Below are 23120 nucleotides of genomic sequence, written 5' to 3' on the forward strand. Positions count from 1 at the left end.
TGGGGGGGATGGGTGTTACTGAGAGAGAGGTGGGGGGGATGGGTGTTACTGAGAGAGAGAGGTTGGGGGGGATGGGTGTTACTGAGAGAGAGGTGGGGGGGATGGGTGGTTACTGAGAGAGAGGTGGGGGGGATGGGTGTTACTGAGAGAGAGAGAGGTGGGGGGATGGGTGTTACTGAGAGAGAGAGAGAGGTGGGGGGGATGGGTGTTACTGAGAGAGAGAGAGAGGTGGGGGGGATGGGTGTTACTGAGAGAGAGGTGGGGGGGGATGGGTGTTACTGAGAGAGAGGTGGGGGGGATGGGTGTTACTGAGAGAGAGGTGGGGGGGAATGGGTGTTACTGAGAGAGAGGTGGGGGGGATGGGTGTTACTGAGAGAGAGGTGGGGGGGATGGGTGTTACTGAGAGAGAGGTGGGGGGGATGGGTGTTACTGAGAGAGAGAGAGAGGTGGGGGGATGGGTGTTACTGAGAGAGAGAGGTGGGGGGGATGGGTGTTACTGAGAGAGAGGTGGGGGGGATGGGTGTTACTGAGAGAGAGGTGGGGGGGATGGGTGTTACTGAGAGAGAGGTGGGGGGGATGGGTGTTACTGAGAGAGAGGTGGGGGGGATGGGTGTTACTGAGAGAGAGAGAGAGGTGGGGGGGATGGGTGTTACTGAGAGAGAGGTGGGGGGGATGGGTGTTACTGAGAGAGAGGTGGGGGGGATGGGTGTTACTGAGAGAGAGGTGGGGGGGATGGGTGTTACTGAGAGAGAGGTGGGGGGGATGGGTGTTACTGAGAGAGAGGTGGGGGGATGGGTGTTACTGAGAGAGAGGTGGGGGGGATGGGTGTTACTGAGAGAGAGGTGGGGGGGATGGGTGTTACTGAGAGAGAGGTGGGGGGGATGGGTGTTACTGAGAGAGAGAGAGAGGTGGGGGGGATGGGTGTTACTGAGAGAGAGGTGGGGGGGATGGGTGTTACTGAGAGAGAGGTGGGGGGGATGGGTGTTACTGAGAGAGAGGTGGGGGGGATGGGTGTTACTGAGAGAGAGGTGGGGGGGGATGGGTGTTACTGAGAGAGAGAGAGAGGTGGGGGGGATGGGTGTTACTGAGAGAGAGGTGGGGGGGATGGGTGTTACTGAGAGAGAGGTGGGGGGGATGGGTGTTACTGAGAGAGAGGTGGGGGGGATGGGTGTTACTGAGAGAGAGGTGGGGGGGATGGGTGTTACTGAGAGAGAGGTGGGGGGATGGGTGTTACTGAGAGAGAGGTGGGGGGGATGGGTGTTACTGAGAGAGAGAGAGAGGTGGGGGGGATGGGTGTTACTGAGAGAGAGAGAGAGGTGGGGGGGATGGGTGTTACTGAGAGAGAGAGAGTGGGGGGGATGGGGTGTTACTGAGAGAGAGGAGGTGGGGGGATGGGTGTTACTGAGAGAGAGAGAGAGGTGGGGGGGATGGGTGTTACTGAGAGAGAGGTGGGGGGGATGGGTGTTTACTGAGAGAGAGGTGGGGGGGGATGGGTGTTACTGAGAGAGAGAGAGAGGTGGGGGGGGATGGGTGTTACTGAGAGAGAGAGAGGTGGGGGGGATGGGTGTTACTGAGAGAGAGAGAGAGGGTGGGGGGGATGGGTGTTACTGAGAGAGAGGTGGGGGGGATGGGTGTTACTGAGAGAGAGAGGTGGGGGGGATGGGTGTTACTGAGAGAGAGGTGGGGGGGATGGGTGTTACTGAGAGAGAGGTGGGGGGGATGGGTGTTACTGAGAGAGAGGTGGGGGGGATGGGTGTTACTGAGAGAGAGGTGGGGGGGATGGGTGTTACTGAGAGAGAGGTGGGGGGGATGGGTGTTACTGAGAGAGAGAGAGAGGTGGGGGGGGATGGGTGTTACTGAGAGAGAGGTGGGGGGGATGGGTGTTACTGAGAGAGAGGTGGGGGGGATGGGTGTTACTGAGAGAGAGGTGGGGGGGATGGGTGTTACTGAGAGAGAGGTGGGGGGATGGGTGTTACTGAGAGAGAGGTGGGGGGATGGGTGTTACTGAGGAGAGAGAGGTGGGGGGATGGGTGTTACTGAGAGAGAGAGAGAGGTGGGGGGGATGGGTGTTACTGAGAGAGAGGTGGGGGGGATGGGTGTTACTGAGAGAGAGGTGGGGGGGATGGGTGTTACTGAGAGAGAGGTGGGGGGGATGGGTGTTACTGAGAGAGAGAGGTGGGGGGATGGGTGTTACTGAGAGAGAGGTGGGGGGGATGGGTGTTACTGAGAGAGAGAGAGGTGGGGGGGATGGGTGTTACTGAGAGAGAGGTGGGGGGGGATGGGTGTTACTGAGAGAGAGGTGGGGGGGATGGGTGTTACTGAGAGAGAGGTGGGGGGGATGGGTGTTACTGAGAGAGAGGTGGGGGGGATGGGTGTTACTGAGAGAGAGGTGGGGGGGATGGGTGTTACTGAGAGAGAGGTGGGGGGGATGGGTGTTACTGAGAGAGAGGTGGGGGGGATGGGTGTTACTGAGAGAGAGAGAGGTGGGGGGGATGGGTGTTACTGAGAGAGAGGTGGGGGGGGATGGGTGTTACTGAGAGAGAGGTGGGGGGGATGGGTGTTACTGAGAGAGAGGTGGGGGGGATGGGTGTTACTGAGAGAGAGGTGGGGGGGATGGGTGTTACTGAGAGAGAGGTGGGGGGGATGGGTGTTACTGAGAGAGAGGTGGGGGGGGATGGGTGTTACTGAGAGAGAGAGAGGTGGGGGGGATGGGTGTTACTGAGAGAGAGGTGGGGGGGGATGGGTGTTACTGAGAGAGAGGTGGGGGGGATGGGTGTTACTGAGAGAGAGGTGGGGGGGATGGGTGTTACTGAGAGAGAGGTGGGGGGGGATGGGTGTTACTGAGAGAGAGGTGGGGGGGATGGGTGTTACTGAGAGAGAGGTGGGGGGGATGGGTGTTACTGAGAGAGAGGTGGGGGGGATGGGTGTTACTGAGAGAGAGGTGGGGGGGATGGGTGTTACTGAGAGAGAGGTGGGGGGGATGGGTGTTACTGAGAGAGAGAGAGGTGGGGGGGGATGGGTGTTACTGAGAGAGAGAGAGAGGTGGGGGGGATGGGTGTTACGGAGAGAGAGGTGGGGGGGATGGTGTTACTGAGAGAGAGGTGGGGGGATGGGGTGTTACTGAGTAGAGAGAGAGAGGTGGGGGGGATGGGTGTTACTGAGAGAGAGAGTGGTGGGGGGATGGTGTTACTGAGAGAGAGGGTGGGGGGGATGGGGTGTTACTGGAGAGAGAGAGCGGTGGGGGGATGTGTGTTACTGAGAGAGAGAGGAGAGGGGGGGGGGATGGGGTGTTACTGAGAGAGAGTGGTGGGGGGGATGGGTGTTACTGAGAGAGAGGGTGGGGGGGATGGGTGTTACTGAGAGAGAGGGTGGGGGGATGGGTGTTTACTGAGAGAGAGGGTGGGGGGGGATGGGTGTTACTGAAGAGAGGTGGGGGGATGGGTGTTACTGAGAGAGAGGTGGGGGGGGGTTGGGGTGTTACTGAGAGAGAGAGGAGGGGGATGGGTGTTACTGAGAGAGAGAGAGAGGTGGGGGGATGGGTGTTACTGAGAGAGAGGTGGGGGGGATGGGTGTTACTGAGAGAGAGAGAGGGTGGGGGGGATGGGTGTTACTGAGAGAGAGGTGGGGGGGATGGGTGTTACTGAGAGAGAGGTGGGGGGGATGGGTGTTACTGAGAGAGAGGTGGGGGGGATGGGTGTTACTGAGAGAGAGGTGGGGGGGATGGGTGTTACTGAGAGAGAGGTGGGGGGGATGGGTGTTACTGAGAGAGAGGTGGGGGGGATGGGTGTTACTGAGAGAGAGAGAGGGTGGGGGATGGGTGTTACTGAGAGAGAGAGGTGGGGGGGATGGGTGTTACTGAGAGAGAGAGAGAGGTGGGGGGGATGGGTGTTACTGAGAGAGAGAGAGAGGTGGGGGGGATGGGTGTTACTGAGAGAGAGAGAGGTGGGGGATGGGTGTTACTGAGAGAGAGAGAGAGGTGGGGGGGATGGGTGTTACTGAGAGAGAGAGAGGTGGGGGGGATGGGTGTTACTGAGAGAGAGAGAGGGGGGGATGGGTGTTACTGAGAGAGAGAGAGAGGGGGGGGTGGGTGTTACTGAGAGAGAGAGAGGTGGGGGGGATGGGTGTTACTGAGAGAGAGAGAGGTGGGGGGGATGGGTGTTACTGAGAGAGAGAGAGGGGGGGGATGGGTGTTACTGAGAGAGAGAGAGGTGGGGGGGATGGGTGTTACTGAGAGAGAGGTGGGGGGGATGGGTGTTACTGAGAGAGAGGTGGGGGGGATGGGTGTTACTGAGAGAGAGGTGGGGGGGATGGGTGTTACTGAGAGAGAGAGTGGGGGGGATGGGTGTTACTGAGAGAGAGAGAGTGGGGGGGATGGGTGTTACTGAGAGAGAGAGAGGTGGGGGGGATGGGTGTTACTGAGAGAGAGAGAGGTGGGGGGGATGGGTGTTACTGAGAGAGAGAGGTGGGGGGGATGGGTGTTACTGAGAGAGAGAGAGAGGTGGGGGGATGGGTGTTTACTGAGAGAGAGGTGTGGGGGGATGGGTGTTACTGAGAGAGAGAGGTGGGGGGGATGGGTGTTACTGAGAGAGAGGGTGGGGGGGATGGGTGTTACTGAGAGAGAGAGGTGGGGGGGGATGGGTGTTACTGAGAGAGAGGTGGGGGGGATGGGTGTTACTGAGAGAGAGGTGGGGGGGATGGGTGTTACTGAGAGAGAGAGTGGGGGGGGATGGGTGTTACTGAGAGAGAGGTGGGGGGGATGGGTGTTACTGAGAGAGAGGTGGGGGGGGATGGGTGTTACTGAGAGAGAGGTGGGGGGGGATGGGTGTTACTGAGAGAGAGGTGGGGGGGATGGGTGTTACTGAGAGAGAGGGGGGGGGGATGGGTGTTACTGAGAGAGGGTGGGGGGGATGGGTGTTACTGAGAGAGAGGGAGGGGGGGATGGGTGTTACTGAGAGAGAGGTGGGGGGGATGGGTGTTACTGAGAGAGAGGTGGGGGGGATGGGTGTTACTGAGAGAGAGGTGGGGGGGATGGGTGTTACTGAGAGAGAGAGAGAGGTGGGGGGATGGGTGTTACTGAGAGAGAGGTGGGGGGGATGGGTGTTACTGAGAGAGAGGTGGGGGGGATGGGTGTTACTGAGAGAGAGGTGGGGGGGATGGGTGTTACTGAGAGAGAGGTGGGGGGGATGGGTGTTACTGAGAGAGAGGTGGGGGGGATGGGTGTTACTGAGAGAGAGAGAGAGGTGGGGGGGATGGGTGTTACTGAGAGAGAGGTGGGGGGGATGGGTGAGAGAGAGAGGTGGGGGGGGGTGTTACTGAGAGAGAGGTGGGGGGGATGGGTGTTACTGAGAGAGAGAGAGAGGTGGGGGGGATGGGTGTTACTGAGAGAGAGAGAGAGGTGGGGGGGATGGGTGTTACTGAGAGAGAGGTGGGGGGGATGGGTGTTACTGAGAGAGAGGTGGGGGGGATGGGTGTTACTGAGAGAGAGAGAGGGGGGGTGTGACAGAGAGAGAGAGAGAGGGGGATGGGTGTTACTGAGAGAGAGGTGGGGGGGATGGGTGTTACTGAGAGAGAGGTGGGGGGGATGGGTGTTACTGAGAGAGAGGTGGGGGGGATGGGTGTTACTGAGAGAGAGAAGGTGGGGGATGGGTGTTACTGAGAGAGAGAGAGAGGTGGGGGGGATGGGTGTACTACTGAGAGAGAGGTGGGGGGGATGGGTGTTACTGAGAGAGAGGTGGGGGGGATGGGTGTTACTGAGAGAGAGAGTGGGGGGGATGGGTGTTACTGAGAGAGAGGTGGGGGGGATGGGTGTTACTGAGAGAGAGAGAGAGGTGGGGGGGATGGGTGTTACTGAGAGAGAGAGAGAGGTGGGGGGGATGGGTGTTACTGAGAGAGAGGTGGGGGGATGGGTGTTACTGAGAGAGAGGTGGGGGGGATGGGTGTTACTGAGAGAGAGGTGGGGGGATGGGTGTTACTGAAGAGAGAGAGGTGGGGGGGATGGGTGTTACTGAGAGAGAGGTGGGGGGGATGGGTGTTACTGAGAGAGAGGTGGGGGGGATGGGTGTTACTGAGAGAGAGAGGTGGGGGGATGGGTGTTACTGAGAGAGAGGTGGGGGGGATGGGTGTTACTGAGAGAGAGGTGGGGGGGATGGGTGTTACTGAGAGAGAGGTGGGGGGGATGGGTGTTACTGAGAGAGAGAGAGTGGGGGGGGATGGGTGTTACTGAGAGAGAGAGGTGGGGGGGATGGGTGTTACTGAGAGAGAGGTGGGGGGATGGGTGTTACTGAGAGAGAGGTGGGGGGGATGGGTGTTACTGAGAGAGAGGTGGGGGGGATGGGTGTTACTGAGAGAGAGAGAGGTGGGGGGGATGGTGTTACTGAGAGAGAGGTGGGGGGGATGGGTGTTACTGAGAGAGAGGTGGGGGGGATGGGTGTTACTGAGAGAGAGGTGGGGGGGATGGGTGTTACTGAGAGAGAGGTGGGGGGGGATGGGGTGTTACTGAGAGAGAGGTGGGGGGGATGGGTGTTACTGAGAGAGAGGTGGGGGGGATGGTGTTACTGAGAGAGAGGTGGGGGGGGATGGGTGTTACTGAGAGAGAGAGAGGTGGGGGGGATGGTGTTACTGAGAGAGAGTGGGGGGGGATGGGTGTTTACTGAGAGAGAGGTGGGGGGGATGGGTGTTACTGAGAGAGAGGTGGGGGGGATGGGTGTTACTGAGAGAGAGGTGGGGGGGATGGGTGTTACTGAGAGAGAGGTGGGGGGGATGGGTGTTACTGAGAGAGAGGTGGGGGGGGGATGGGTGTTACTGAGAGAGAGGTGGGGGGGATGGGTGTTACTGAGAGAGAGGTGGGGGGGGATGGTGTTACTGAGAGAGAGGTGGGGGGGATGGGTGTTACTGAGAGAGAGGTGGGGGGATGGGGTGTTACTGAGAGAGAGGTGGGGGGATGGGTGTTACTGAGAGAGAGGGTGGGGGGGATGGGTGTTACTGAGAGAGAGGTGGGGGGGATGGGTGTTACTGAGAGAGAGGTGGGGGGGATGGGTGTTACTGAGAGAGAGAGAGGGTGGGGGGATGGGTGTTACTGAGAGAGAGAGAGAGGTGGGGGGGATGGGTGTTACTGAGAGAGAGAGTGGGGGGGATGGGTGTTACTGAGAGAGAGAGTGGGGGGGATGGGTGTTACTGAGAGAGAGGTGGGGGGGATGGGTGTTACTGAGAGAGAGGTGGGGGGGATGGGTGTTACTGAGAGAGAGGTGGGGGGGATGGGTGTTACTGAGAGAGAGGTGGGGGGGATGGGTGTTACTGAGAGAGAGGTGGGGGGATGGGTGTTACTGAGAGAGAGGTGGGGGGGATGGGTGTTACTGAGAGAGAGAGTGAGGTGGGGGGATGGGTGTTACTGAGAGAGAGAGAGAGGTGGGGGGGATGGGTGTTACTGAGAGAGAGAGAGAGGTGGGGGGGATGGGTGTTACTGAGAGAGAGAGAGGTGGGGGGGATGGGTGTTACTGAGAGAGAGGTGGGGGGGATGGGTGTTACTGAGAGAGAGGTTGGGGGATGGGTGTTACTGAGAGAGAGGTGGGGGGGGGATGGGTGTTACTGAGAGAGAGGTGGGGGGGATGGGTGTTACTGAGAGAGAGGTGGGGGGATGGGTGTTACTGAGAGAGAGGTGGGGGGGGATGGGTGTTACTGAGAGAGAGGTGGGGGGGATGGGTGTTACTGGAGAGAGGAGGTGGGGGGGATGGGTGTTACTGAGAGAGAGAGAGGTGGGGGGGATGGGTGTTACTGAGAGAGAGAGGTGGGGGGGATGGGTGTTACTGAGAGAGAGGTGGGGGGATGGGTGTTACTGAGAGAGAGGTGGGGGGGATGGGTGTTACTGAGAGAGAGAGAGGTGGGGGGGGATGGGTGTTACTGAGAGAGAGAGAGGGGGGGGGATGGGTGTTACTGAGAGAGAGGTGGGGGGGGATGGGTGTTACTGAGAGAGAGGTGGGGGGATGGGTGTTACTGAGAGAGAGGTGGGGGGGATGGGTGTTACTGAGAGAGAGGTGGGGGGATGGGTGTTACTGAGAGAGAGAGAGTGGGGGGATGGGTGTTACTGAGAGAGAGAGAGAGGTGGGGGGGATGGGTGTTACTGAGAGAGAGAGAGAGGTGGGGGGGATGGGTGTTACTGAGAGAGAGGTGGGGGGGATGGGTGTTACTGAGAGAGAGAGAGGTGGGGGGATGGGTGTTACTGAGAGAGAGGTGGGGGGATGGGTGTTACTGAGAGAGAGAGAGGGTGGGGGATGGGTGTTACTGAGAGAGAGGTGGATGGTGTTACTGAGAGAGAGGGTGGGGGATGGGTGTTACTGAGAGAGAGGTGGGGGGATGGGTGTTACTGAGAGAGAGAGAGGGTGGGGGGGATGGGTGTTACTGAGAGAGAGGTGGGGGGGATGGGTGTTACTGAGAGAGAGGTGGGGGGGATGGGTGTTACTGAGAGAGAGGTGGGGGGGATGGGTGTTACTGAGAGAGAGAGAGGTGGGGGGGATGGGTGTTACTGAGAGAGAGGTGGGGGGATGGGTGTTACTGAGAGAGAGGTGGGGGGATGGGTGTTACTGAGAGAGAGGTGGGGGGGATGGGTGTTACTGAGAGGAGAGAGGGTGGGGGGGATGGTGTTACTGAGAGAGAGGTGGGGGGATGGGTGTTACTGAGAGAGAGAGGTGGGGGGGGATGGGTGTTACTGAGAGAGAGAGAGTGGGGGGGATGGGTGTTACTGAGAGAGAGAGGTGGGGGGGGATGGGTGTTACTGAGAGAGAGAGAGTGGGGGGGATGGGTGTTACTGAGAGAGAGGTGGGGGGGATGGGTGTTACTGAGAGAGAGGTGGGGGGGATGGGTGTTACTGAGAGAGAGGTGGGGGGGATGGGTGTTACTGAGAGGAGAGGTGGGGGGGATGGGTGTTACTGAGAGAGAGGTGGGGGGGATGGGTGTTACTGAGAGAGAGAGAGGTGGGGGGGATGGGTGTTACTGAGAGAGAGGTGGGGGGGATGGGTGTTACTGAGAGAGAGGTGGGGGGGATGGGTGTTACTGAGAGAGAGGTGGGGGGGATGGGTGTTACTGAGAGAGAGGTGGGGGGGATGGGTGTTACTGAGAGAGAGGTGGGGGGGATGGGTGTTACTGAGAGAGAGGTGGGGGGGATGGGTGTTACTGAGAGAGAGGTGGGGGGGATGGGTGTTACTGAGAGAGAGGTGGGGGGGATGGGTGTTACTGAGAGAGAGAGAGGTGGGGGGGATGGGTGTTACTGAGAGAGAGGTGGGGGGGATGGGTGTTACTGAGAGAGAGGTGGGGGGGATGGGTGTTACTGAGAGAGAGGTGGGGGGGATGGGTGTTACTGAGAGAGAGGTGGGGGGGATGGTGTTACTGAGAGAGAGGTGGGGGGGATGGGTGTTACTGAGAGAGAGGTGGGGGGGATGGGTGTTACTGAGAGAGAGGTGGGGGGATGGGTGTTACTGAGAGAGAGGTGGGGGGGATGGGTGTTACTGAGAGAGAGAGGTGGGGGGGATGGGTGTTACTGAGAGAGAGAGGTGGGGGGGATGGGTGTTACTGAGAGAGAGGTGGGGGGGATGGGTGTTACTGAGAGAGAGGTGGGGGGGATGGGTGTTACTGAGAGAGAGGTGGGGGGGATGGGTGTTACTGAGAGAGAGGTGGGGGGGGATGGGTGTTACTGAGAGAGAGGTGGGGGGGATGGGTGTTACTGAGAGAGAGGTGGGGGGGATGGGTGTTACTGAGAGAGAGGTGGGGGGGATGGGTGTTACTGAGAGAGAGAGGTGGGGGGGATGGGTGTTACTGAGAGAGAGGTGGGGGGGATGGGTGTTACTGAGAGAGAGTGGGGGGGATGGGTGTTACTGAGAGAGAGGTGGGGGGGATGGGTGTTACTGAGAGAGAGGGTGGGGGGGATGGGTGTTACTGAGAGAGAGGTGGGGGGGATGGGTGTTACTGAGAGAGAGGTGGGGGGGATGGGTGTTACTGAGAGAGAGGTGGGGGGGATGGGTGTTACTGAGAGAGAGGTGGGGGGGGATGGGTGTTACTGAGAGAGAGGTGGGGGGGATGGGTGTTACTGAGAGAGAGGTGGGGGGGATGGGTGTTACTGAGAGAGAGGTGGGGGGGGATGGGTGTTACTGAGAGAGAGGTGGGGGGATGGGTGTTACTGAGAGAGAGAGGTGGGGGGGATGGGTGTTACTGAGAGAGAGGTGGGGGGGATGGGTGTTACTGAGAGAGAGGTGGGGGGGATGGGTGTTACTGAGAGAGAGGTGGGGGGATGGGTGTTACTGAGAGAGAGGTGGGGGGGATGGGTGTTACTGAGAGAGAGGTGGGGGGGATGGGTGTTACTGAGAGAGAGGTGGGGGGATGGGTGTTACTGAGAGAGAGGTGGGGGGGATGGGTGTTACTGAGAGAGAGGTGGGGGGGATGGGTGTTACTGAGAGAGAGGTGGGGGGGATGGGTGTTACTGAGAGAGAGGTGGGGGGGATGGGTGTTACTGAGAGAGAGGTGGGGGGGATGGGTGTTACTGAGAGAGAGGTGGGGGGGATGGGTGTTACTGAGAGAGAGGTGGGGGGGATGGGTGTTACTGAGAGAGAGGTGGGGGGGATGGGTGTTACTGAGAGAGAGGTGGGGGGGATGGGTGTTACTGAGAGAGAGGTGGGGGGGATGGGTGTTACTGAGAGAGAGGTGGGGGGGATGGGTGTTACTGAGAGAGAGGTGGGGGGGATGGGTGTTACTGAGAGAGAGGTGGGGGGGATGGGTGTTACTGAGAGAGAGGTGGGGGGGATGGGTGTTACTGAGAGAGAGGTGGGGGGGATGGGTGTTACTGAGAGAGAGGTGGGGGGGATGGGTGTTACTGAGAGAGAGGTGGGGGGGATGGGTGTTACTGAGAGAGAGGTGGGGGGATGGGTGTTACTGAGAGAGAGGTGGGGGGATGGGTGTTACTGAGAGAGAGGTGGGGGGGATGGGTGTTACTGAGAGAGAGGTGGGGGGATGGGTGTTACTGAGAGAGAGGTGGGGGGGATGGGTGTTACTGAGAGAGAGGTGGGGGGGGATGGGTGTTACTGAGAGAGAGGTGGGGGGGATGGGTGTTACTGAGAGAGAGGTGGGGGGGGATGGGTGTTACTGAGAGAGAGGTGGGGGGGATGGGTGTTACTGAGAGAGAGGTGGGGGGGATGGGTGTTACTGAGAGAGAGGTGGGGGGGATGGGTGTTACTGAGAGAGAGGTGGGGGGGATGGGTGTTACTGAGAGAGAGAGAGAGGTGGGGGGGATGGGTGTTACTGAGAGAGAGGTGGGGGGGATGGGTGTTACTGAGAGAGAGGTGGGGGGATGGGTGTTACTGAGAGAGAGGTGGGGGGGATGGGTGTTACTGAGAGAGAGGTGGGGGGGATGGGTGTTACTGAGAGAGAGAGAGAGTGGGGGGATGGGTGTTACTGAGAGAGAGAGAGGTGGGGGGGATGGGTGTTACTGAGAGAGAGGTGGGGGGATGGGTGTTACTGAGAGAGAGGTGGGGGGGATGGGTGTTACTGAGAGAGAGGTGGGGGGGATGGGTGTTACTGAGAGAGAGGTGGGGGGGATGGGTGTTACTGAGAGAGAGAGGTGGGGGGGATGGGTGTTACTGAGAGAGAGAGAGAGGTGGGGGGATGGGTGTTACTGAGTGAGAGGTGGGGGGGATGGGTGTTACTGAGAGAGAGAGGTGGGGGGATGGGTGTTACTGAGAGAGAGGTGGGGGGGGATGGGGTGTTACTGAGAGAGAGAGAGAGGTGGGGGGGATGGGTTGTTACTGAGAGACAGGTGACCATAACCATTACTGAGACAGAAAGACCATAACATTGGGTGTTACTGAAAAAGAGTGGGGGGATGGGTGTTACTGAGAGAGAGGTGGGGGGGATGGGTGTTACTGAGAGACAGGTGGGGGGGATGGGTGTTACTGAGAGGAGAGACCAGGTAAGGACAGAGTTTACTGGACAGGGAGAGTGACCAGATGGGTATTGAGAGACATTAGTTTCATGGTGTTATGAGAGACAGATTCCAGATTTGTTCTGAAGAAGAGAGAGGTGGGGGGGATGGGTTACAGAAGAGGTAGGGGTGGTGTTTGAGGAGAGGTGAGGAGATGGGTGTTACTAGAGAGAGGTAGGGGGATGGTGTTACTGAGAAGAGGTGAGGAGGATGGTTTACTGAGAAAGGTAGGGGGATTCTGTTACTAGAGAGAGGAGAGGTGGGGGGGATGGAATTACTGAGAGAGAAGGTGGGGGGGATGGAATTGACTAGAAGAAGGTGGGGGGGATGGTCTTGACTAAGGAGGTGGGGGGGATGGGGTTGGAGAATGGGGGGGATGGGGTTGAGAGAGAGGAAGGTGGGGGGTGATGGGTTTATTGAAAACTGGGGGGGCCAGCGTTACCACAAAACTAACCATAAGGGCTGAACTAACAAACCAACTATCCACCACAGCATCATTAATCACTTAACTACCCCAAGACCTGAACTATTAACTACCCTGAAAGGATTGCCATTAACCAGCTAACAACCCCCATCACCTCAACCATTAACCAGCTAACTACCCATGACTAAATTACCATTAACCAGTTAACTACCCCAGCACTGAGACCATGAATCAGCAAAATAACCACAACACCGTAACTATTAATTACTTACTATCCCCGACAGCATTACCATAACCATTATCCAGCTAATTAATCCCAACACCATCATCTTTACCAGCTAACTACCCCCCAGACAGCATTATCATTAACCAGCTTAATGCCCCCACTCTGAAACCAATAACCAGCTAACAACCGCCAGCATCTTAACCATTAACCAGCTAACTACCCATGACTAAATTACCATTAACCAGTTAACTACCCCAGCACTGAGACCATGAATCAGCTAAATAACCACAACACCGTAACTATTAATTACTTACTATCCCCGACAGCATTACCATAACCATTATCCAGCTAATTAATCCCAACACCATCATCTTTACCAGCTAACTACCCCCCAGACAGCATTATCATTAACCAGCTTAATGCCCCCACTCTGAAACCATTAACCAGCTAACAACCGCCAGCATCTTAACCATTAACCAGCTAACTACCCATGACTAAATTACCATTAACCAGTTAACTACCCCAGCACTGAGACCATTAATCAGCTAAATAACCACAACACCGTAACTATTAATTACTTACTATCCCCGACAGCATTACCATAACCATTATCTAGCTAATTAATCCCAACACCATCACCTTTACCAGCTAACTACCCCCCAGACAGCATTATCATTAACCAGCTTAATGCACCCACTCTGAAACCATTAACCAGCTAACTACCCCCAACAGGACTATTAATTATTAATCATTAACCAGCTAACGAGCCCAACATTGTAACCATTACCAGCTAACTGCCCCTGACAGCATTACCATTGAATAGCAAACTACCCCCAAACCTTAACCAGCTAACTACCACCAATGCTAAAAACATTATCCAGCTAAATACCCCTGACATTACCAGCCAACTAATCCACACAACACAACCAGTTAACTATCCCCAACACAATGACCAATAACTAATTAACTACCCCAAAACCATAACATTCGTCAGCTAACTCCAACACTGTAACCTTTAACCAACGAACAAACCTCCAACACCCTATTTACCAGCTAACTAACCCTAACACCATAACCATCAACCAGCTAATTACACACAAAATCATAACAATTAAGCAGCTAACTACCCCAACACCGCAGCTATTAGCCATCCCTAGTTCCCCCTTGAGAAGGTGGTGGGTGAGCTGCCTTCTTGAACTGCTGCAGTCCATGTGGTGTAGGTACACCCACAGTGCTGTTAGGGAGGGAGTTCCAGGATTGTGACCCAGCGACAGTGAAGGAACGTTGATATATTTCCAAATCAGGATGATGAGTGACTTGGAGGGGAACTTCCAGGTGGTGGTGTTCCCATCTATTTGCTGCCCTTGTCCTTCTAGATGGTAGTGGTCATGGGTTTAGAAGGTGCTGTCTAAGGAGCCTTGGTGAGTTCCTGCAGTGCATCTTGTAGATGGTACACACACTGCTGCTACTGTGCGTCGGTGGTGGAGGGAGTGAATGTTTGTGGATGGAGTGCCAATCAAGCCCAACATCACCACCATAAACCAGCGAACAAACCCTGACTCTGTAACCAATAACCAGGTAAGTAACTCAGACTCTGTAACCAATAACCAGCAGACCCTGACTCTGCAACCATTACCCAGGTAACCAACCATGATTCTGTAACCATTAAGCAACTAACTACCTGAGCACATTACCATTAAATCACTTGGGGAGAGAACACGGTGCAGAAAGACAGCACAGCACGGGGAGAGATCGACATGGGGAGAGAACACGGTGCACAGAGACAGCACAGCACGGGGAGAGATCGACACGGGGAGAGAACACGGTGCAGAGACAGCACAGCACGGGGAGAGATCGAAATGGGGAGAGAACACGGTGCAGAGAGACAGCACAGCACGGGGAGAGATCACGGTGCAGAGAGACAGCACAGCACGGGGAGAGATTGACATGGGGAGAGAACACGGTGCAGAGAGACAGCACGGCACGGGGAGAGATCGACATGGGGAGAGAACAAGGTGCACAGAGATAGCACAGCACGGGGAGAGATCGACATGGGGAGAGAACACGGTGCAGAGAGACAGCACAGCACGGGGAGAGATCACGGTGCAGAGAGACAGCACAGCACGGGGAAAGATTGACATGGGGAGAGAACACGGTGCAGAGAGACAGCACGGCACGGGGAGAGATCAACATGGGGAGAGAACACGGGGTGAGAGTGTTGAATGCTGGCAGAGTTGAAGCCGATTTTATACTCACGGATTACGGATGAAAGCGTGGATTTTAGCCAGAGCCTTAACCTGGGCTGTAGCATGGCTGAGAGAGAGAGAGATAGCAACCCATTACTCATAGTCCTGTCATAGACAGATGGAAACAGAGGGGGCTGGGAGCTGGGGTGAGAGAGGGGGTGCAGGAGTGAGAGAGGGAGAGAGAGAGCAAGAAGGGAGAGGGGGAGAGAGAGAGCGGGGGGAGAGAGAGAGCGGGGGGAGAGAGAGAGCGGGGGGAGAGAGAGAGCGGGGGGAGAGAGAGAGCTGGGGGGAGAGAGAGAGCTGGGGGGAGAGAGAGAGCGGGGGGAGAGAGAGAGCGGGGGGAGAGAGAGAGCGGGGGGAGAGAGAGAGCGGGGGGAGAGAGAGAGCGGGGGGAGAGAGAGAGCGGTGGGGAGAGAGAGAGCGGAGGGGAGAGAGAGAGCGGAGGGGAGAGAGAGAGCGGAGGGGAGAGAGAGAGCGGAGGGGAGAGAGAGAGCGGAGGGGAGAGAGAGAGCGGAGGGGAGAGAGAGAGCGGAGGGGAGAGAGAGAGCGGAGGGGGGAGAGAGAGCGGAGGGGAGAGAGAGAGCGGGAGAGAGAGAGAGCGGGGGGAGAGAGAGAGCGGGGGGAGAGTAAGAGCGGGGGAGAGAGAGAGCGGAGGGAGAGAGAGAGCGGAGGGAGAGAGAGAGCGGGGGGGAGAGAGAGCGGTGGGGAGAGAGAGCGGGGGGAGAGAGAGAGCGGGGCAGAGAGAGAGCGGGGGCAGAGAGAGAGAGCGGGGGGAGAGAGAGAGAGCGGGGGGAGAGAGAGAGAGCGGGGGGGAGAGAGAGAGAGCGGGGGGAGAGAGAGAGAGCGGGGGGAGAGAGAGAGAGCGGGGGGAGAGAGAGAGAGCGGGGGGAGAGAGAGAGAGCGGGGGGAGAGAGAGAGCGGGGGGAGAGAGAGAGCTGGGGGAGAGAGAGAGCGGGGGGAGAGAGAGAGCGGGGGGGAGAGAGAGAGAGCTGGGGGAGACAGAGAGAGCTGGGGGAGAGAGAGAGAGCTGGGGGAGAGAGAGAGAGCGGGGGGAGAGAGAGAGCGGGGGGAGAGAGAGAGCTGGGGGAGAGAGAGAGCGGGGGGAGAGAGAGAGCGGGGGGAGAGAGAGAGAGCTGGGGGAGACAGAGAGAGCTGGGGGAGAGAGAGAGAGCTGGGGGAGAGAGAGAGAGCTGGGGGAGACAGAGAGAGCTGGGGGAGACAGAGAGAGCTGGGGGAGACAGAGAGAGCTGGGGGAGACAGAGAGAGCTGGGGGAGACAGAGAGAGCTGGGGGAGACAGAGAGAGCTGGGGGAGACAGAGAGAGCTGGGGGAGACAGAGAGAGCTGGGGGAGACAGAGAGAGCTGGGGGAGACAGAGAGAGCTGGGGGAGACAGAGAGAGCTGGGGGAGACAGAGAGAGGGGGGGGAGAGAGAGAGAGCTGGGGGGAGAGAGAGAGAGCTGGGGGAGAGAGAGAGAGCTGGGGGAGAGAGAGAGAGCTGGGGGAGAGAGAGAGAGCTGGGGGAGAGAGAGAGAGCTGGGGGAGAGAGAGAGAGCTGGGGGAGACAGAGAGAGCTGGGGGAGACAGAGAGAGCTGGGGGAGACAGAGAGAGCTGGGGGAGACAGAGAGAGCTGGGGGAGACAGAGAGAGCTGGGGGAGACAGAGAGAGCTGGGGGAGACAGAGAGAGCTGGGGGAGACAGAGAGAGCTGGGGGAGACAGAGAGAGCTGGGGGAGACAGAGAGAGCTGGGGGAGACAGAGAGAGCTGGGGGAGACAGAGAGAGCTGGGGGAGACAGAGAGAGCTGGGGGAGACAGAGAGAGCTGGGGGGAGACAGAGAGAGCTGGGGGAGACAGAGAGAGCTGGGGGAGACAGAGAGAGCTGGGGGAGACAGAGAGAGCTGGGGGAGACAGAGAGAGCTGGGGGAGACAGAGAGAGCTGGGGGAGACAGAGAGAGCTGGGGGAGACAGAGAGAGCTGGGGGAGACAGAGAGAGCTGGGGGAGACAGAGAGAGCTGGGGGAGACAGAGAGAGCTGGGGAGACAGAGAGAGCTGGGGGAGACAGAGAGAGCTGGGGGAGACAGAGAGAGCTGGGGGAGACAGAGAGAGCTGGGGGAGACAGAGAGAGCTGGGGGAGACAGAGAGAGCTGGGGGAGACAGAGAGAGCTGGGGGAGACAGAGAGAGCTGGGGGAGACAGAGAGAGCTGGGGGAGACAGAGAGAGCTGGGGGAGACAGAGAGAGCTGGGGGAGACAGAGAGAGCTGGGGGAGACAGAGAGAGCTGGGGGAGACAGAGAGAGCTGGGGGAGACAGAGAGAGCTGGGGGAGACAGAGGAGCTGGGGAGACAGAGGAGCTGGGGGAGACAGAGAGAGCTGGGGGAGACAGAGAGAGCTGGGGGAGACAGAGAGAGCTGGGGGAGACAGAGAGAGCTGGGGGAGACAGAGAGAGCTGGGGGAGACAGAGAGAGCTGGGGGAGACAGAGAGAGCTGGGGGAGACAGAGAGAGCTGGGGGAGACAGAGAGAGCTGGGGGAGACAGAGAGAGCTGGGGGAGACAGAGAGAGCTGGGGGAGACAGAGAGAGCTGGGGGAGACAGAGAGAGCTGGGGGGAGACAGAGAGAGCTGGGGGAGACAGAGAGAGCTGGGGGAGACAGAGAGAGCTGGGGGAGACAGAGAGAGCTGGGGGAGACAGAGAGCAGCTGGGGGAGACAGAGAGAGCTGGGGGAGACAGAGAGAGCTGGGGAGACAGAGAGAGCTGGGGGACGACAGAGAGAGCTGGGGGAGACAGAGAGAGCTGGGGGAGACAGAGAGAGCTGGGGGAGACAGAGAGAGCTGGGGGAGACAGAGAGAGCTGGGGGAGACAGAGAGAGCTGGGGGAGACAGAGAGAGCTGGGGGAGACAGAGAGAGCTGGGGGAGACAGAGAGAGCTGGGGGAGACAGAGAGAGCTGGGGGAGACAGAGAGAGCTGGGGGAGACAGAGAGAGCTGGGGGAGACAGAGAGAGCTGGGGGAGACAGAGAGAGCTGGGGGAGACAGAGAGAGCTGGGGGGAGGACAGAGAGAGCTGGGGGAGACAGAGAGAGCTGGGGAGACCGAGAGAGCTGGGGAGACCAGAGAGAGCTGGGGGAGACAGAGAGAGCTGGGGGAGACAGGAGAGCTGGGGGAGACAGAGAGAGCAGGGGGAGACAGAGAGAGAGCTGGGGGACAGAGAGAGAGCTGGGGGACAGAGAGAGAGCTGGGGGACAGAGAGAGAGCAGGGGGAGAGAGAGAGAGCAGGGGGACAGAGAGAGCTGGGGGAGAGAGAGAGAGCTGGGGGAGACAGAGAGAGCTGGGGGAGACAGAGAGAGCTGGGGGAGACAGAGAGAGCTGGGGGAGACAGAGAGAGCTGGGGGAGACAGAGAGAGCTGGGGGAGACAGAGAGAGCTGGGGGAGACAGAGAGAGCTGGGGAGACAGAGAGAGCTGGGGGAGAGAGAGAGAGCTGGGGGAGAGAGAGAGAGCTGGGGGAGAGAGAGAGAGCTGGGGGAGAGAGAGAGAGCTGGGGGAGAGAGAGAGAGCTGGGGGAGAGAGAGAGAGCTGGGGGAGAGAGAGAGAGCTGGGGGAGAGAGAGAGAGCTGGGGAGAGAGAGAGAGCTGGGGAGAGAGAGAGAGCTGGGGAGAGAGAGAGAGCTGGGGGAGAGAGAGAGAGCTGGGGGAGACAGAGAGAGCTGGGGGAGACAGAGAGAGCTGGGGGAGACAGAGAGAGCTGGGGGAGACAGAGAGAGCTGGGGGAGACAGAGAGAGCTGGGGGAGACAGAGAGAGCTGGGGGAGAGAGAGAGAGCTGGGGGAGAGAGAGAGCGGGAGAGAGAGAGAGCGGGGGAGAGAGAGAGAGCGGGGGGAGAGAGAGAGCTGGGGGAGAGAAAGAGAGCTGGGGGAGAGAAAGAGAGCTGGGGAGAGAGAGAGAGCTGGGGGAGAGAGAGAGAGCTGGGGGAGAGAGAGAGAGCTGGGGGAGAGAGAGAGAGCTGGGGGAGAGAGAGAGAGCGGGGGGAGACAGAGAGAGCTGGGGGAGAGAGAGAGCGGGAGAGAGAGAGAGCGGGGGAGAGAGAGAGAGCGGGGGGAGAGAGAGAGAGCGGGGGGAGAGAGAGAGAGCTGGGGGAGAGAGAGAGAGCTGGGGGAGAGAGAGAGAGCTGGGGGAGACAGAGAGAGCTGGGGGAGACAGAGAGAGCTGGGGGAGACAGAGAGAGCTGGGGGAGACAGAGAGAGCTGGGGGAGACAGAGAGAGCTGGGGGAGACAGAGAGAGCTGGGGGAGACAGAGAGAGCTGGGGGAGACAGAGAGAGCTGGGGGAGAGAGAGAGAGCTGGGGGAGAGAGAGAGAGGCGGGAGAGAGAGAGAGCGGGGGAGAGAGAGAGCGGGGGAGAGAGAGAGAGCGGGGGGAGAGAAAGAGAGCTGGGGGAGAGAAAGAGAGCTGGGGGAGAGAAAGAGAGCTGGGGGAGAGAAAGAGAGCTGGGGGAGAGAGAGAGAGCTGGGGGAGAGAGAGAGAGCTGGGGGAGAGAGAGAGAGCGGGGGGAGACAGAGAGAGCTGGGGGAGAGAGAGAGCGGGAGAGAGAGAGAGCGGGGGAGAGAGAGAGAGCGGGGGGAGAGAGAGAGAGCGGGGGGAGAGAGAGAGCGGGGGGAGAGAGAGAGAGCGGGGGAGAGAGAGAGAGAGCGGGGGGAGAGAGAGAGAGCGGGCGAGAGAGAGAGAGCGGGCGAGAGAGAGAGAGCGGGCGAGAGAGAGAGAGCGGGGAAAGGGAGAGAGAGAGAGAACTGGGGGGGTAGAGAACAGGGAACCTGGAGTAGAGGCCGGGTTGCGGGGGGAAAGGCATAGGGAGAAAGCCTGGGAATGTGGGGCTGGGATAGAGATTGTGTCGTGGTTGAGGACTGGAGAATCTGGAAGCAGCTTACCTCTCATTTGATAGCTGCATGTGTTTATAGAAAGCAGTATCGGATTTGATGGTGTCTAGAGGGACCACACAGCTCACATCCTGCTCACTGTTTCTCAGTAAATTCAGCTTCAGATTAACAGTGAAGAGATGATCCCGCACAGGTTCTGTCCCTGACCTCAGCCCCCTGCACACAACATATCTGGGGGCAACGAAGAAATGGTTAATGCATGGGCCCCTTCACTTCCATGACCCCACACGCACCCTTCACCTCTGGGACCAGATGAGAAGCATCCAAGGATATTGAAGGAAGTGAGAGTAGAAATTGCAGGGTCACTGGCCATAATCTTTCAGTCTTCCCTAGACTCAGGGGAGGTACCAGAGGACTGGAGAATTGTAAACATTACACCCTTGTTCAAAAAAGGTTGTAAGGAGAAGACCAGCAATTACAGACCAGTCAGTTTAACTTCAGGTGGGCAAGATTCTAGAAACAATTATTCGGGATTGAATTAGTAATCACATGGAAAAATATGGGTTGATAAGGAAGAGCCAGCATGGAGTTCTAAAGGGAAAATCGTGTTTAACTAACTTGCTGGATTGTTTTGAAGAGGTAACAGAAAAGGTCGATGAGGGTAATGCTGTTGATGTGGTGTATATGGACTTTCAAAAGGCATTTGACACAGAGCCACAGAACAGACTTGTGAGAAAAGTTATTGCTCATGGAATGAAAGGGACAGTAGCAACGTGGATACAAAATTGGCTGAAAAATAGGAAGCAGTAATGGTCAATGGATAGGTTTGCAGTGGAGTTCCCCAGGGGTCGGTATTTTCCTGCTTTTCCTGATATATATTAATAATCCCGATAAATAGGAAAGTTTACGTATGATACAAATCTTGGGAGTGTTGTGAACTGTGAGGAGGATGATGTGTAACTTCAAGAGGACATAGACAAGTTGGTGGGGTGGGCAGATAGGTGACAGATAGAAGTTTAATGGGGTAGGAAGAACATGGACAGACAATATAAACTAAAGGGTGAAATTTTGAAGGGGGTGCACGAGCAGAAAGACCTGGGTGTATATGTGCATAGATCATTGAAGGGGGCAGGACAAGTGGAGAGAGCAGTTAATAAAGCATATAGTATCCTGGGCTTTATTAATAGGGGCATAGAGTACAAGAGCAGGGAGGTTATGCTGAGTTTATATTAGACCTCAGCTGGAGTATTGTGTACAGTTCTGGGGACCATACTATAGGAAGGATGTGAACACATTGGAGAGAGTACAGAAGAGGTTTACAAGAATGGTTCCAGGGATGAGAAACTTCAGCTATGAGAATAGATTGGAGAGGTTGGGACTGTTCTCCTTGGGGAGGTGAAGGCTGAGAGGGGATTTGATAGAGATGTTCAAAATCATGAGGGGGCTGGACAGAGTAGATAGGGAGAAGCTGTTCCCACTTGTAAAAGGATCAAGAACAAGAGGGCACAAATTTAAAGTGATTTGCAAAAGAAGCAAATGTGATGTGAGAATAAAGTTTTCACAGTGACTGGTTCGGGTCTGGAATGCACGGCCTGGAAGTGTGGTGGAGGCAGGTTCAATCGAGGCATTCAGGAGGACATCAGATGATTATTTGAATAGAAACAATGTGCAGAGGTACGAGGAAAAGGCAGAGCAATGGCACCAGGTCATACTGGCATTTGGAGAGCCGATGCAGACACGATGGGCTGAATGGCCTCCTTCAGCTCCACATCAGTTCTGTGACTGTGATACCCTGATACACAATCCCCACTGCCCATTCACCTCTGTGACCATCCCCCACCAACACACAAAGACACACTCCTCTTCACCACCACATACTACCCCTTCACCTCTCTGACCCCACCCACCCCGCGCTGCCCCTGCGCCTGTCAGCTACACTCGCTGCCCCTTCGCCTGTCAGCTACACTCGCTACCCCTGCGTCTGTCAGCTACACTCGCTGCCCCTGCGCCTGTCAGCTACACTCGCTGCCCCTGCGCCTGTCAGCTACACTCGCTGCCCCTGCGCCTGTCAGCTACACTCGCTGCCCCTGTGCTTGTCAGCCCCCACGCTGCCCCTTCGCCTGTCAGCTACACTCGCTGCCCCTGCGCCTGTCAGCTACACTCGCTGCCCCTGCGCCTGTCAGCTACACTCGCTGCCCCTGCGCCTGTCAGCTACACTCGCTGCCCCTGCGCCTGTCAGCTACACTCGCTGCCCCTTCGCCTGTCAGCTACACTCGCTGCCCCTTCGCCTGTCAGCTACACTCGCTGCCCCTTCGCCTCTCAGCCCCCGCGCTGCCCCTTCGCCTCTCAGCCCCCGCGCTGCTCCTTCGCCTCTCAGCCCCCGCGCTGACCCTTCGCCTGTCAGCTACACTCGCTGCCCCTGCGCCTGTCAGCTACACTCGCTGCCCCTTCGCCTGTCAGCTACACTCGCTGCCCCTTCGCCTTTCAGCTACACTCGCTGCCCCTTCGCCTGTCAGCCCCCGCGCAGCCCCTTCGCCTGTCAGCTACACTCGCTGCCCCTGCGCCTGTCAGCTACACTCGCTGCCCCTGCGCCTGTCAGCTACACTCGCTGCCCCTTCGCCTGTCAGCCCCGACACTGCCCCTGCGCCTGTCAGCTACACTCGCTGCCCCTGCGCCTGTCAGCTACACTCGCTGCCCCTGCGCCTGTCAGCTACACTCGCTGCCCCTTCGCCTGTCAGCCCCCGTGCTGCCCTTCGCCTACCAGCCCCCGTGCTGCCCCTTCGCCTGTCAGCTACACTCGCTGCCCCTTCGCCTGTCGGCCCCCGCGCTGCCACTCCGCCTGTCGGCCCCCGCGCTGCCACTCCGCCTGTCGGCCCCCGCCATGCCCCTTCGCCTGTCGGCCCCCGCGCTGCCCCTTCGCCTGTCAGCTACACTCGCTGCCACTCCGCCTGTCGGCAGCCGCGCTGCCACTCTGCCTGTCAGCTACACTCGCTGCCACTCTGCCTGTCAGCTACACTCGCTGCCACTCTGCCTGTCAGCTACACTCGCTGCCACTCTGCCTGTCAGCTACACTCGCTGCCACTCTGCCTGTCAGCTACACTCGCTGCCACTCTGCCTGTCAGCTACACTCGCTGCCACTCTGCCTGTCAGCTACACTCGCTGCCACTCTGCCTGTCAGCTACACTCGCTGCCACTCTGCCTGTCAGCTACACTCGCTGCCACTCTGCCTGTCAGCTACACTCGCTGCCACTCTGCCTGTCAGCTACACTCGCTGCCACTCTGCCTGTCAGCTACACTCGCTGCCACTCTGCCTGTCAGCTACACTCGCTGCCACTCCGCCTGTCAGCTACACTCGCTGCCACTCCGCCTGTCGGCCCCCGCGCTGCCACTCCGCCTGCCGGCCCCCG

General features: G+C 58.2%; 1 protein-coding gene across 1 annotated transcript in view; it reads right to left on the reverse strand.

Annotated features, from left to right (window-relative positions):
• The window catches only part of cmtr1 (cap methyltransferase 1), a 270971-nt gene that overhangs the window by 209666 nt on the left and 38185 nt on the right, over window positions 1-23120 (reverse strand). The window contains exons 11-13 of the mRNA XM_041188132.1: window positions 19765-19944; window positions 14866-14922; window positions 13511-13517 (exon numbers count right to left, since the gene is read on the reverse strand). Of these exons, the coding sequence (XP_041044066.1) occupies window positions 13511-13517; window positions 14866-14922; window positions 19765-19944 (244 nt within the window). The remainder of the gene's footprint in view (window positions 1-13510; window positions 13518-14865; window positions 14923-19764; window positions 19945-23120) is intronic.

The sequence above is a fragment of the Carcharodon carcharias genome, chromosome 5 (genome assembly GCF_017639515.1).
Source record: "Carcharodon carcharias isolate sCarCar2 chromosome 5, sCarCar2.pri, whole genome shotgun sequence".
NCBI lineage: Eukaryota > Metazoa > Chordata > Chondrichthyes > Lamniformes > Lamnidae > Carcharodon > Carcharodon carcharias.